Source organism: Siphateles boraxobius, unplaced genomic scaffold (genome assembly GCF_051911475.1).
Source record: "Siphateles boraxobius isolate OS27281-9 unplaced genomic scaffold, OSU_SipBor_1 11, whole genome shotgun sequence".
In the NCBI taxonomy this organism is placed as follows: domain Eukaryota; kingdom Metazoa; phylum Chordata; class Actinopteri; order Cypriniformes; family Leuciscidae; genus Siphateles; species Siphateles boraxobius.
This window is the reverse complement of record NW_027508711.1, coordinates 2894629-2908787: the sequence shown is the minus strand read 5'-3', so window position 1 is coordinate 2908787 and position 14159 is coordinate 2894629. Positions and strand designations below refer to the sequence as shown.

Below are 14159 nucleotides of genomic sequence, written 5' to 3'. Positions count from 1 at the left end.
CTTGTTTTTCTCTTTAAAGTCGGTGTTTTAAACAGACTGTCATCCTCCGCCATATCAATGTCTCCTGAGACTTCTGCATTCACATAAGGGCCAGCAGCATCATTTACTTTTTCAATTTCCCCCTCTCCCTCTTCTTCCTCTTCCTCATCACTCCTATTTACAATTTCTTTTTGATTAGCTTGTTCACCATTCTCAAGCACTTCCCCTCCTCTCTCCTGATTTCCATTCTCCACATTATCTTTCTGTCCCTCACCTTCAATATTCTGTACTGCATCGTGTTCCACATTCTCAGGACACACACGAGCAAGATGTCCTCCTTGTCCACATTTAAAACACTTCATTGTCTCCGATGTAGCGTAAATCATATAGTCAAAATCATCAATTCTAAACTTTATTGCGAGATTCAACTCCGCACTCTCATTGTTCAGAATCATATACACTTGCAGCCGGAAAGAAACAACATGCTTCAACTGCGCCGTTTTGCAATTTAATGTGATATTTTTAAACTGCGAAACAATTTTTCCGTGCCTGACCAGTTCTCTTTGGATCACTTCATCCTTTATAAAGGGTGGAACATTCGACAACAGGATCTTTTTTGCCGGTTGCATCAGGGGCATTACCGGTGTGTACGAATCATTTAACACAATTCCACTAGCGACTATTTCATTAACCTTGTTCACGTCATCTAGGAAAAAAACAATTGCACTGTTCATCCTAGATGCCGACAAGACACTCATATATCCCACAACTTGAGCGACTGCTATGCTGGAGTCCTCTCTAGAGAAGCGTTCCGCGGGGATAACTTTAAAACCATGCCGACGCGTCAGCTTATCAAGCTGTACGCTCTCCGACGCTGCCATCTCCGACAGCACACGCTGAACAACAGCGTTTTACTCTCCCTAACTCCAGCAAAACCTCCACAAATACACCAACAACTTTGCCAAAGAAAGAAAAGATAGAAAAACTCACACAGCCCGCAGGCCAACGCTCTCGCACTCCACACTCGTTCAGCTCAGACGCTCACGCATGCGCAGAGAGAGAGAGAGAGAGAGAGAGAGAGAGAGAGAGAGAGAGCGAGAGAGAGAGAGAGAGAGAGAGAGAGAGAGAGAGAGAGAGAGAGAGAGAGAGAGAGCGCTAAGAGACTGAACTTGATCAGTGATTTAAGATGTCACACCCCCTGGGGGTATGTGAGCCAATCCGAAGTTGTCCCTTTGGAGGGAGATTTTATGACTCTTTGTGTTCAGACAGCACATTTGAATCTGTAATTTCATTGGGTGTTTAAGAGAAAGAATCTTCAAGATTCATATAATACCCATGTGTCACAAAGTTAACAAAATGTTTAAATTAACAAATGGGGAACGAAGATTGGAATTTATAGAGACCAAATATGGTTCACATATTTGTATGCAAAGTCTAAAACATTAACCCATTAGAGTTTACAAGAAAACAAAGGACAAAACAACATCCGAAGGAAAATCATGAGATGTGAAAATTAGATACATGTTTATACATTTCTCAAGTGGTTATATATAAATATTTACTCACTTAATTCTCCTGAGGAGGAGAAATAAACCCTGTTAATCCTATATATATAAATAGGAATTAACAGGGTTTATTTCTCCTCCTCAGGAGAATTAAGTTAGTGTTAGTTAAGTTAGTTAGTTATCTTTCAGGAATTCCCTTTTAGAGGTCATAAAAATCCTTATCTATGTAACAGGATAGTTCTGCCAGTGGTGTTAAGCTTTATTGGGATGTTAGTTTCGGGGGAAGTTACACTGATCTTTGTTGGGAGAGTGAGTTTGCCAGACTATTCATTAGATAAAATAAAGAATTTTTGTGTGTGATTGGTCCAGACGCTACAATGAATAACAAAAAAAAAATAAAAAAAATTAATTCTCAGCACAGATACACAAATGTCAAATTCAATAAACTGAAACGTGTATTAACATCACAAAGACGATCAACCAAATCATTCAGTATTTCTTATGCATTTCCTTTAGTGCATTATTATACACAATATAGGCTTATATCTACTACGCTATCCCAGTAAAAGTGCAGAAGAGAAAAAACAAGGAAATGAGCAACAAATAATGTGGTCTGGGAAGCAAACTGGCTGGCAATCAATCTGATCACACAACTATAGTCTTCACTTTGAATGTGAAAATACAGAGCTAATAAATAAAATGACTGAGTTTAACATAAAGGCCTGGTTTCACATACAGGGCTTGGAATAAGCCATGATTAGGCCTTCAATTAGGACATTTACGTAGCTTTTTTAACCTGCCTTAGAAAAGAAAATACTGGTGTGCATCTTGAGGCAAAACAGTGACAGTAACATAGTTTGTTGAAAGATGTATCAGTGCAAGTTGCTTTCAGTTAAATAAGCTCAAACATGTGCACTTTTGTTTGCGCTTAGAAGCCTAGCTCAACAAATTATCACTATTTTAGTTTTTATGAAGGAAAAGAGGCAGGATAGTTTCCCAGTCCGGTGCAGGTAAAGAACAGGCTGTACAAAACCAGCCAGCATAAAACACATAAAACTAATAAACCAAAGAGCTGAATAAAATTGTTTCATAGCAGTGACAAGTCCAGTAATAGTATATGGAACAAGCATGATAATCATGCTCACTGTAGTTATTAAAATAATAATAAACCCTCTTCTCTTCATGTGGTTTTCCTCCTCTCTCTCTCTTCTTCTCTCTCCTGGTCCTGACTGCTTCAGAGATTTAAGGATGACCAAAAGGCAAAACAACTGAATGGAGAGGACAAGTAGCAACTGAATGGAGAAAAACCATGAATATATATAAAACGTATTTGAGATGGAAGAAAAAAGGCAGAACAAACAAGAGCCAAGAATAATTATCCAGACAACAGTGCAGCAGATCACTCTATATCTGAGAGGTTTGAACTTCAGAAAGGTTACAGGATGAACCACTGCCAGGTAACGCTCAACACAGATCAGACACTGAAACAGAGGACGACCAGTGAATGCAAGTCCTTGTAAAAATGGTGGTAATATTGTGAATCCTTTATATCGTATGGCATTTACCAGTATACTTAATAAACAATTCAGAGAGAACATGATCTCACAAACAGAGAGATTGAGGTTGAAGTAATCTGATGCAACGCTGCCTCCTGTTCCTTTGACAATGAGCCACAAAACATAGGAGTGTATAAGAAAACCAAACATGAAATTGAACCCTGATGTAAAATTTTCTAGCATTTCCCTTTCATTAAGTAATGATGATGTGAGGTTGGTGAATGTTTCAAGTGTGGTGAAGTTCACTGCAGAGTTGTTCATTTTCTCCTGGTCGGTCTTCTCAGCCAACAAACTCAAATATTATGTATATAAATAATGCAACTGAAATCTAAAGAGAAAAAAATGACATCAAGAATTCTAGTTATGTGCTTCAAATAAACTGTTATGTCAATTCAATAGTAATATTAATAATAATAAGGGCTCAGACACTTTTCAAAACTAAGTCCTGAGGGTCACTGTCCTACAAACTTTTGCTCCAATTTGCCTCAACACACCTGCCGAAAAGTTTCTAGTATGCCTAAGACCTTGATGAGCTGGTTCAGGTGTTTTTAATTGGGGTTGGAGCTAAACTGCAGGACAGTGGCACTCCAGGAGCAGCATTGGACTCCCCTACAATAACCAATCCACCTAACCTTCATATAACCCCAAATGACTGATAGCAACACTAGAATTGTTATATATCACTGTGAATGAATGAATAAAACTGAAAAGAAGAGTAAGTCACCTGCTGAGTGAATGTCCAGTCTCTCTGCATTGAAATAAACTTCACTGCTGTTTTATAGTCTAACTTCACAGCTTTCATAAGTACATGTGCATGATTTTATATGATAAAAAATGCACAGGACACCAGCTATGCAAACAATAATGGGCAATAATGAGTTTTTAAAACCATATTGCACAACACTGGATGCCAAGTGAAACACATTCAAGCCGCAGATGCAAAGCACTGTCATTTATGGTTTATTATATAGACAAGCCATTACTTTAATAGCCCCCCCCCCCAAACCACACACACACACACACACATACATACATGCACACATGCATGCATGCTATACAGATATATTTTTCATATGATATTATAATCACAATAACAGTTTAATTAAAATAATAATAATTATATAATACTACATTATTTATAGGTTTGCAATGATTAACAACATGTCTCGTTGAAGCTTGTACATGTAACATTTTTATTTATTTTTTCTGGCAAAATTATAACATGAAATTGCATTATTCTCTTAAAATTTTTCTTAATTTCCAAGAGCACATAGAGTAATATACCAAGCGGGGAAAAGGATTGGAATCAAAGATAAAGAAAAGTCTGCACAAGTCCAGCCAGCATAAAACGTACTCGGTTACTAACGTAACCTCGGTTCTCTCTAGAGAGGGAACGAGTACTGCGTAATATCTTACGCTATGGGGAAAACCTCTTTTCCACGAGATATTGAAGCCAAAAATAATCCTTTAATTTTGATTAATGTAAAATGCTGTGCGGCAGCGTGCAGACATAGGCAAGACGGCTCGCGCGCCTATTGGCTGCCCTGCGGCCACAGCAGCAAGCCTATCGAGAGAGGCCCTGCGTGACGTGACATCCAATGGGGGTGCTTCGCGCCCATTTCGTCGCGTCCCGCCAGAATAGGCGTGGCCTTGGCCTATAAATACGCTCGACAGGCTGATACAAACTGGTTTTCAACGCTGAAGCGAACCAGCGCTGTTGTATGCACGGCAAGATACGCAGTACTCGTTCCCTCTCTAGAGAGAACCGAGGTTACGTTAGTAACCGAGTACGTTCTCTTACGAGAGTATCTCTCGTACTGCGTAATATCTTACGCTATGGGGAACACAATGTAAGACGCCGTGCGTACTGGGATCCGACACCAAAGTCCCAAGGGCAGTAGCCCGGGGCTCATATAGTGCATAATCACCGTAGACTCACAGAGAGTCGGAGAAGAGAGGCTACCAGCATCATTCCCCACGTAATAGCATCCCATAGGAGCTAGTTATGTCAACAGTATATCCCGCAGACAGGGTGAACGCGTTCAGCCTGAACTGGGCAAAAATACGGGCTATTCAACACCCATGGAGCTGTTCCATCGATCAGTGAGCGATACTCAATCAAAACTCAGCATTCTGCGCCGGCGCAGCGGGACAGATAGTACTGAATTCTAGACCGACAGCAGCTTGGCCTGTAAGGCGGGAACTTCCAGGTTATAGAACCTTATAAATGTAGACGGCGAGGCCCAGCCCGCCGCCATACAGATATCATGCAAGGAAATCCCACTAGACCACGCCCACGAAGAGGCCACGCCTCTCGTGGAGTGCGCTCTGACACCCAAAGGACACTGCAGGCCCTTAGAAGTGTAAGCCAGCGCTATGGCATCGACTATCCATCTGGATAGGCTCTGTTTTGATGCGGCCAGTCCCTTGGAGCGTCCGCCAAACAAAACAAAGAGCTGCTCGGTCTGCCTGAAGACAGACGAGCGGGACACATAAGCTCTCAGCACCCTGACGGGGCAAAGGAGATTAGCATCCGCTTCCTCATTGTTCACCGGGAGGGCGCACAGGGAAATAACCTGGGCCCTGAACGGTGTGTTGAGGGATTTTGGCACGTACCCGTGCCTTGGTTTGAGTATGACTTTTGAGTCATTAGGCCCAAACTCAATACAGGATGCGCTTACTGAAAGCGCTTGCAAGTCCCCCACGCGCTTCATTGAAGCAAGAGCCACAAGAAATACCGTTTTGAAAGACAGGTGCTTCATGTCTGACAAATGGATTGGCTCGAATGGGGCACCTTTCAGGGCTTCCAGAACCGTAGAAAGGTCCCACATAGGGACTGAGGGAGGTCTGGAAGGATTCAGCCTCCGAGCTCCCCTGAGGAATCGCACGACGAGGTCGTTCTTCCCCAGTGACTGGCCAGACGTCGGTTTTGCAAACGCCGCTATGGCCGCCACGTATACTTTGAGCGTGGACGGGGTTCTACCCTTATCCAGCAGCTCCTGAAGGAAGGAGAGCACTTCCGTAACCCCGCAGTCTACGGGTGAAAAGCCCTGAGCTTGACACCAGGTAGAGAACACTGACCATTTCGAGGAGTAGAGCCGTCTAGTAGACGGGGCCCTAGCCTGCGTGATCGTGTTTAACACTCCCTCCGGGAGGTTAGCGGGTACCCGTTGATGGCCCCCACATGTAGGGACCATAACTCCGGGCGAGGATGCCAAATCGAGCCCTTTGCCTGAGAGAGGAGGTCTCTCCTCACCGGTATCGGCCACGGGGCAGTGCTGGCCAGCTGCATCAGGACTGGGAACCAGGTTTGGTTCGTCCATAGCGGAGCCACGAGCAGCACTGGGCATCCATTTTCCCTGATTCGTTCCAGCACTTGAGGCAGGAGCGAGACGGGGGAAAAAGCATAGAGGGGGCGTCGGGGCCATACGTGGGCCAGCGCGTCCCTGCTCTTGGAGAAAAAGTTCGGACAGTGACCGTTTTCCTGGGACGCGAACAGGTCCACCTGCGCTCTGCCGAATGTCTCCCACAGCAGTTGGATCGTCTGCGGTGCAGCGACCATTCCCCTGCTGGGACATTGTTTCTGGACAGTCTGTCTGGTCCCAGATTCAGGTGACCAGGCACATGCGCTGCTTTCAGTGAAAGCAGGTTGTGCTGAGCCCAGCCCAGGAGGCGTTTCGTCAGCCTGTAAAGGCTTCGGGACCTGGCGCCGCCTTGGTGATTTATGTACGCCACCACTGACATGTTGTCCGACCGGACTAAGACGTGGCGGCCTTTTATCTGGGGACAAAAACGCCTTAGCGCGTTGTCTACTGCCAGCATTTCTAGACAGTTTATGTGTAGGAGCTTCTCCCGTTCTGACCACTGGCCAAAGAACGGTCTGCCCTCGAGCAGCGCTCCCCACCCCGAGGTGGAGGCGTCCGTGGACACCACCATCACACTCGAGGGAGTCCCCAGACTCACGCCTGACTGGTACCAGTCGGCTTTTTTCCAAATTTTCAGAGCCGAGACGCATTTCCTGTCGACCCTGAGGCGAAACAGACCAGCGGCCCAAGCCCCGGGCGGAACTCGTGCTTTCAGCCATAACTGCAGTGGGCGCATGCGAAGCAGGCCCAGCTGAAGTACTGAAGATGCTGAGGCCATGAGGCCCAGCATTTTCTGAAACCGTTTGAGCTGGACTATAGAGCCGCGGCGGAAGGATTTCACGGCGCGCTGAATGTTCAGTCCTCGCTCCGGCGACAGACGTGCTGTCATAGACAGCGAGTCCATCACTGTTCCCAGGAAGGAGATTTTCTGGCTGGGAGACAGCGAACTCTTCGCCCAATTGACTGTGAGACCCAAATTCTCGAGATGCTCGAGTAATGCGGTCTTGTGTTCTATGAGCTCTGATCGTGATCGAGCTAGAATCAACCAGTCGTCCAAGTAGTTCAAAATTCGCATGCCCTGAAGTCTCAGGGGTGCGAGAGCCGCGTCCATGCACTTGGTGAATATACGGGGTGCTGGAGACAGGCCGAACGGTAGGACTGTGTATTGATATGCCTGGCCCTCGAAGGCGAATCTCAAGAATCGCCTGTGACGTGACGCAATCTGTATTTGGAAATAGGCGTCTTTCAGATCTATTGACATGAACCAGTCTCCCTGGTGCACGTGCGCGAGGATTTTGCTGGTTGTCAGCATTTTGAACTTGCGTTTCAGAAGCGCTTTGTTCAATTGTCGCAGATCTAGAATGGGTCTGAGACCCCCGTCTTTTTTCGGTACCAGAAAATATCTGCTGCATACACCCCCTTCGCTCTGAGCCTGAGATAAAGGTTCTATGGTCCCTTTGCTCAGTAGTTTCGCTATTTCGGTTCGAAGTAGATGAGATACTTCGTTGTCCACCGTGGTTTCGACACGCGCCGTGCAACGGCGGGGACGTCGAGCGAACTGTAGCGAATAGCCTCTCTTTATAGTGTTCAACACCCATTCTGATACCCCGGGAAGCATTGCCCATGCATTCGCGTGGATAGCTAGAGGCAGAATGATATCCGGGCTCTGGCCGCGGCACAGCGGCGGCTGCAGAGCTTCGGTGTGCTGAGACATGAACACTGTGTTTAAAGTGCGCGAGGCGGGGGGCGCGCCGATCACGGCGGGCAGGCTGTTCGCACTCGCTTTCTCTATGACAAATTGTGGAGAGAGAACGAGCGGGACAAACCCCGTAGGGTTCAGCGTGTCTGTGAGTGAATGTGGGCGCGGGACAGCGGGCACATTTACTGCACTGAAAACACCGTCGGCTTGCGCTGACTGAATATGTGTTGGTTTTGTTTTTACAGAAACCGTGGGACACGCACTGTGTAGTGTTTGTGGGCACTGTGTCGTGGGCACATTCACTACGTTTGCACAATCGACATGAGTCGATTTTATTTGTGCTAGCCCTGAACTGTGGCGGGCTGTGTCTGTGTGTGGGAATGGCCACTGTGACCTGGGCATTCTTACAACACTCATAACACCATCGGCTATGGCCGGGACACCAGAAAATACACTCTTTATTGGATTTATCTGGGTAGCCGTAAAAACGGCTGTTGTGTGCAGGCAAGCGGGCAAATGAACCGACTTGTTGACTGCTAAATACACTGGAACAGTCACATCGCATGGAACTGGACGAGCGAAATGTTTCGGTGAAAATCCGGCCGCAGCGAGATTTGAACACCCTCGCTTTGCTAGGATGGCTAGGAAGGCTTTGAGACCTCGGGCTTGATCTCAATCCTCGGCCGGGGCCCGCGCTGAGGGGCGCGGCGTCCAGCAGAGCGAGAGCGCGGTCTCTGTTCTCGGGCCTGGCGGCGCTGAGAAGCGGCGGCGGGTGGTGCAGGCTGTGGCTGTGAGCTACGGGCAGACGGCTGTTTCGAGCGACCTGCTGCGGAGCTAGAGCGCTTCGGGAGGAAGTGCTTCATAGCCTGCGATGTCTTCTGAACCTCCTGGAATCTGTCCGCGAAATCTTTGACGGCAGATCCGAAGAGGCCCACTGGCGAAATGGGCGCGTCGAGAAACACAGAGCGCTCCGAATCCGTCATTTCAGACAGCGTTAGCCATAGGTGTCTCTCAGCCACGGTGAGAGAGGCCATGTTCCGCCCAATGGCCTGTGCAGCAGATTTAGCGGCGTGAAGAGCCAGGTCTGTAGCGCTCCTTAAATCCGCAACGCTGATCGATCCCACGCCTTCCTCGTCCATTTTTCGGAGAAGGTCGGCCTGGAAGATCTGCAGGATGGCCATTGTGTGTAGCGCCGACACAGCTTGCCCGGCGGCGGTGTAAGCGCGACCGTGCATGGCTGACGTCACTCGGCAGGCTTTAGATGGCAACACCGTCTGTGCTCGCCGTCCAGCAGAGAGCGGGCAGAGATGTGATGCTACCGCTGCTTCCACAGGAGGAAGAGAAAGGTACCCTCTGTCTTTCGCACCGTCCACAGTGGAGAATGCAGCAGAGACAGATGTACGCATTCTGGCCGAGAAGGGGGCGTTCCAAGACCTCGCGACTTCTTCGTGAAGCTCAGGAAGAAAAGGCGCGGGTCTGGACTGTGATGGGGCGTGGTCCTTCTTGAGGAAACATCCATCCAGTCGGTTGCGCGGGGGTTGCGCGGGCGCCTCCCAGTCGAGGCCGAGGTTGTCGACGGCTTGAGAGAGCAGACGCATCAACTCAGACTCAATGCCCGCTCTTTTCCCGGAAGGCTCGCGAACAGCGGAGGGGAGGTCCACAGAGCTCGCCCAATCTTCGCTGTCGGACGCCAGGATAGAACAAGCCTCGGCTGTTTCGTCGATCTCAATGGCGGAAGCGGTGGCAGACGGCGGCCGCTGTCCATCGGTGAGTGACTCGAGCGATGCCGGCGAAGCTAGCGGGCGAACCGGCGAGCTTAGGCGGGCAGGAGAGGGCTCGGGAACGCGCTGAGCGCGGCGCTTTTTACGGCGCGGCGTCGCAGCGGGTTGAAGTGCAGGCTCTGAGAAGGATGCCAGGCGAGTCCTCAGAGTCACCATAGGCATTAGCTCGCAATGAGGGCATCCGCCTTCGACGAGAGCGAGAGCCGCATGATCCTCACCCAGGCAGGAAGCGCAGATGACATGACGGTCCCCGTCGCTGAGTGTGGCTCGGCACGAGCCGCAGGATCTTTGCATCTTTAAAAAGACGCTTGCTCTTTTAGAACAGATAGAAAACAGAGATAGAGTGTGAGTCGCAGCGGCGAACACACACTCAGCAGTGAAAAGGATATGAACGCCGGAAAGCGTAGCAGGTACGGCAGCTGAAGGCGGCGAGGTGCAGGCCAGCGACTTCAGGCTCGAAGGCTCGTCCCGCAGAAGGCTTACAATCAGACGGCGCGGCTTCTCACTCCGGATCCAGCGATGCAGTAGTGCTTCGCTGAAGAGTTGAAAATCAGTTTGTATCAGCCTGTCGAGCGTATTTATAGGCCAAGACCACGCCTATTCTGGCAGGACGCGACGAAATGGGCGCGAAGCACCCCCATTGGATGTCACGTCACGCAGGGCCTCTCTTGATAGGCTTGCTGCTGTGGCCGCAGGGCAGCCAATAGGCGCGCGAGCCGTCTTGCCTATGTCTGCACGCTGCCGCACAGCGTTTTACATTAATCACAATTAAAGGATAATTTTTGGCTTCAATATCTCGTGGAAAAGAGGTTTTCCCCATAGCGTAAGATATTACGCAGTACGAGAGATACTCTCGTAAGAGAACTAATAAACCAGAGTGCTGGAAACTATTGGTTCAGAGCAGTGAAGACTCCGTTATTAGTATATGGCACATGCATGATAACCATGCTCACTGTAGTTATCAGAATAAGATAAAACACTCTTTTCTTCATGGGGTTTTCCTCTTCTCTCTCTCTCCCTCTCTATCCTGATCCTGACTGCTTCAGAGCTCTGAGAACAGACAAACAACAGAAGTCAAGTCAAATCACATTTATTTATATAGCGCTTTTTACAGTACATTTTGTTTCAAAGCAACTTTACAAAACATAAAAGGAAAATAATCCAAAAAAGTTTGTTTCCAGAAGAAAATAGCATCACATTCCAGTTTAAGTACAGTGATGTTTCATTTTTTGTTTTAAAAAAGTTATTAAATTTAGCTCATTTATATACAGCTGCTCTGGAGATGCAGGTAGATCAATAATATTGTTGAATATTATTCACAATAATAATATTCTATTATTATTAATAGAATATTCATTATATTAATAATAGAATATTATTAATAGAACATTAATATTAATATAGAATAGAATATTAGTAATAGAATAATAGGGATGGGGGGTTCTTCTTGAGTGCCGCAACCATCTCCTGCAATGATCGCTTGTGATGTCCTCACAAGCAGCATTCATGGCATCTAACAGAGACATCTGATATTTTGGTCGATATTCATATACTTTCCAGCTCCATGCGAAAAAAACCCCCTCTTCTATCGGATTAAGGGATGGTGTGTATGGTAGAAGGAACTCTATCCTCTCATGTGCAGCAAACCATTCCATAACAATGTTGGTTCGGTGGAAGCTGACGTTATCCCAGACAATAACATAAATTTGCAAATCCGGTCTAACTAAACCTCTTTCTTGTTCTGGTATTAGGTCTCTGTAAAGTGTGTTTAGTAAGGCCATCATGAGTTGGGTGTTAATGGGCCCAATGTGTGGAATATGTGTGCTCTCACACCATTCTCTGAGATGGCATCACACATTGTAATATTGCCCCCACGTTGGCCTGGTGTGTCAATTGTGGCTCTGTGTCCAATCAGATTGTGGCCCCATCTCAGGCCTTTGGCCAGATTGAACCCAGCCTCATCCACAAAAAACAAGAATGTGGGTTGTTTCATGTACTACTACCTCCATAATTCTCTATAAAGTAAGACAGAAACAAAATAAAGTTAATTTTACATAGCTTATTCTAGACAGTATAGTAAATTACAAAAAATATTTTACAGAAGTAAAATATAGCTACTTCTTATGAGTATTTAAAACTCCCAAGAAATATATATATACAGGCATCTTGTAAGTACAGTAAAACGTACTCGGTTACTAACGTAACCTCGGTTCTCTCTAGAGAGGGAAGAGTACTGCGTAATATCTTACGCTATGGGGAAAACCTATTTTCCATGAGATATTGAAGCCAAAATTATCCTTAATTTTGAATCAATGTAAAACGCGTTGCGGCAGCATGCAGACATAGGCAAGGCGGCTTGTGTGCCTATTGGCTGACCTGTGGCAACAGCAGCAGCCTATCGAGAGAGGCCCTCCGTGACGCCATATCCAATGGGGGCACTTCGCACTAATCATGTTAACAGTGTACCACGCAGTCAGGGTGAACAGCATCTTTCAACACCCATGGAGCTGTTCTATCGATCAGTGAACGATGCACAAGTAAAATTCAGCCTTCTGAGCCGGAGCAACGGGGCAGACAGAGCTGATTACTAGACCGAGAGAAGCTTAGCCTGTAAGGCGGGAACCTCTAGGTTATAAAACCTTATAAATGTAGAGGGCGAGGTCCAGCCTGCCGCCGTACAGATATCCTGCAAGGTAATCCCGCTAGACCACTCCCACGATGAGGCCACGCCTCTCGAGGTGTGCGCTCTGACACCCAAAGGACAATGCAGGCCCTTAGAAGTGTAAGCCAGCGCTATGGCCTCAACTATTAATCTGGATAGGCTCTGTTTTGACGCGGCTAGTCCCTTAGAACGCCCGCTAAACAAAACAAAAAGCTGCTCAGTCTGTCTGAAAGCAGACGAGCGGGCACATAATTTCTCAGTGCCCTGACAGGGCATAGGAGACTCGTATCCTCCTCCTCATCATGAACCGGAAGGGCGGACAGGGAAATCATCTGGGCCCTGAACGGTGTGTTGAGGGATTTGGGCACATACCCGTGCCTCGGTTTGAGTATGACTTTCGAGTCATTAGGCCCGAATTCCATACATGTCACGCTCACCGAGAGCGCTTGTAAATCCCCAATGCGCTTCACCGAAGCGAGAGCCACAAGAAACACTGTTTTGAAAGACAAATGTTTCATGTCTGTCAAATGGATTGTCCGAATGGGGCACCTTTCATTGCTTCCAAAACTGTAGAAAGGAATAGAGCCGTCTAGTAGACGGGGCTCTAGCCTGTGTGATCGTGCTTAACACTCCCTCCGGGAGGTTAGCGGGTACCCGTTGATGGCCAATGCATGCAGGGACCATAGCTCCGGGCGAGGATGCCAAATCGAGTCCTTGGCCTGAGAGAGGAGGTCTTTCCTCATCGGTATTGGCCACGGGGCAGTGCTGGTCAGCTGCATCAGGACTGGGAACCAAGCCTGGTTCATCCAGAGCGGAGCCACAAGCAGCACTGAGCATCCGTTTTCCATGATTCGTTCCAACACCTGAGGCAGGAGCGAGACGAGGGGAAAAGCATAGAGAGGGCAGCGGGGCCAGACGTGGGCCAGCGCATCCCTGCTTTTGGAGAAAAACTTCGGACAGTGAGCTTTTCCCTGGGACGCGACCAGGTCCACCTGCGCTCTGCCAAATGTCTCCCACAGCAGTCTGATCGTCAGCGGGTGCAGCGACCATTCTCCGGCTGGAACATTGTTTCTGGACAGTCTGTCTGGTCCCAGATTCAGGTGACCAGGCACATGTGCTGCTTTCAAAGAAAGCAGGTTGTGCTGAGCCCAGACCAGGAGGCGTTCCGTCAGCCTGTAAAGGTTCCGGGACCTGATGCCACCCTGGTGATTTATATAGGCCACCACTGACATGTTGTCCGATTGGACCAGGACGTGGTGACCTTTTATTTGGGGACAAAAAACGCCTCATTGTGTTGTCGACTGCCATCATTTCCAGACAGTTTATGTGTAGAAGCTTTTGCCGTTCTGACCACTGGCCAAAGAATGGTCTGCCCTCGAGCAGCGCTCCCCATCCCGAGGTGGAGGCGTCCGTGGAGACCACCTTCAAACTCGAGGAAGTCCCCAGACTCACGCCTGACTGATACCAGTCGATCGTTTTCCAAGGTTCCAGAGCTGAGACACATTTCAGATCGACCTTGAGGCGAAACAGACCGGAGGCCCATGCCCGAGGTGGAACTCACGCTTTCAGCCATGACTGCAGTGGGCGCATGCGAAGCAGACCCAGCTGCAGT

General features: G+C 47.8%; 1 protein-coding gene across 1 annotated transcript; it reads right to left on the bottom strand.

Moving 5' to 3' along the window:
* Positions 1-2425: 2425 nt before the first annotated feature.
* Positions 2426-3301, bottom strand: LOC143704706 (chemokine XC receptor 1-like). The gene has a single exon (XM_077197451.1). The coding sequence runs from the start codon at positions 3299-3301 to the stop codon at positions 2426-2428; it is 876 nt and encodes a 291-aa protein (XP_077053566.1).
* Between the last annotated feature and the right edge of the window lie 10858 nt (positions 3302-14159).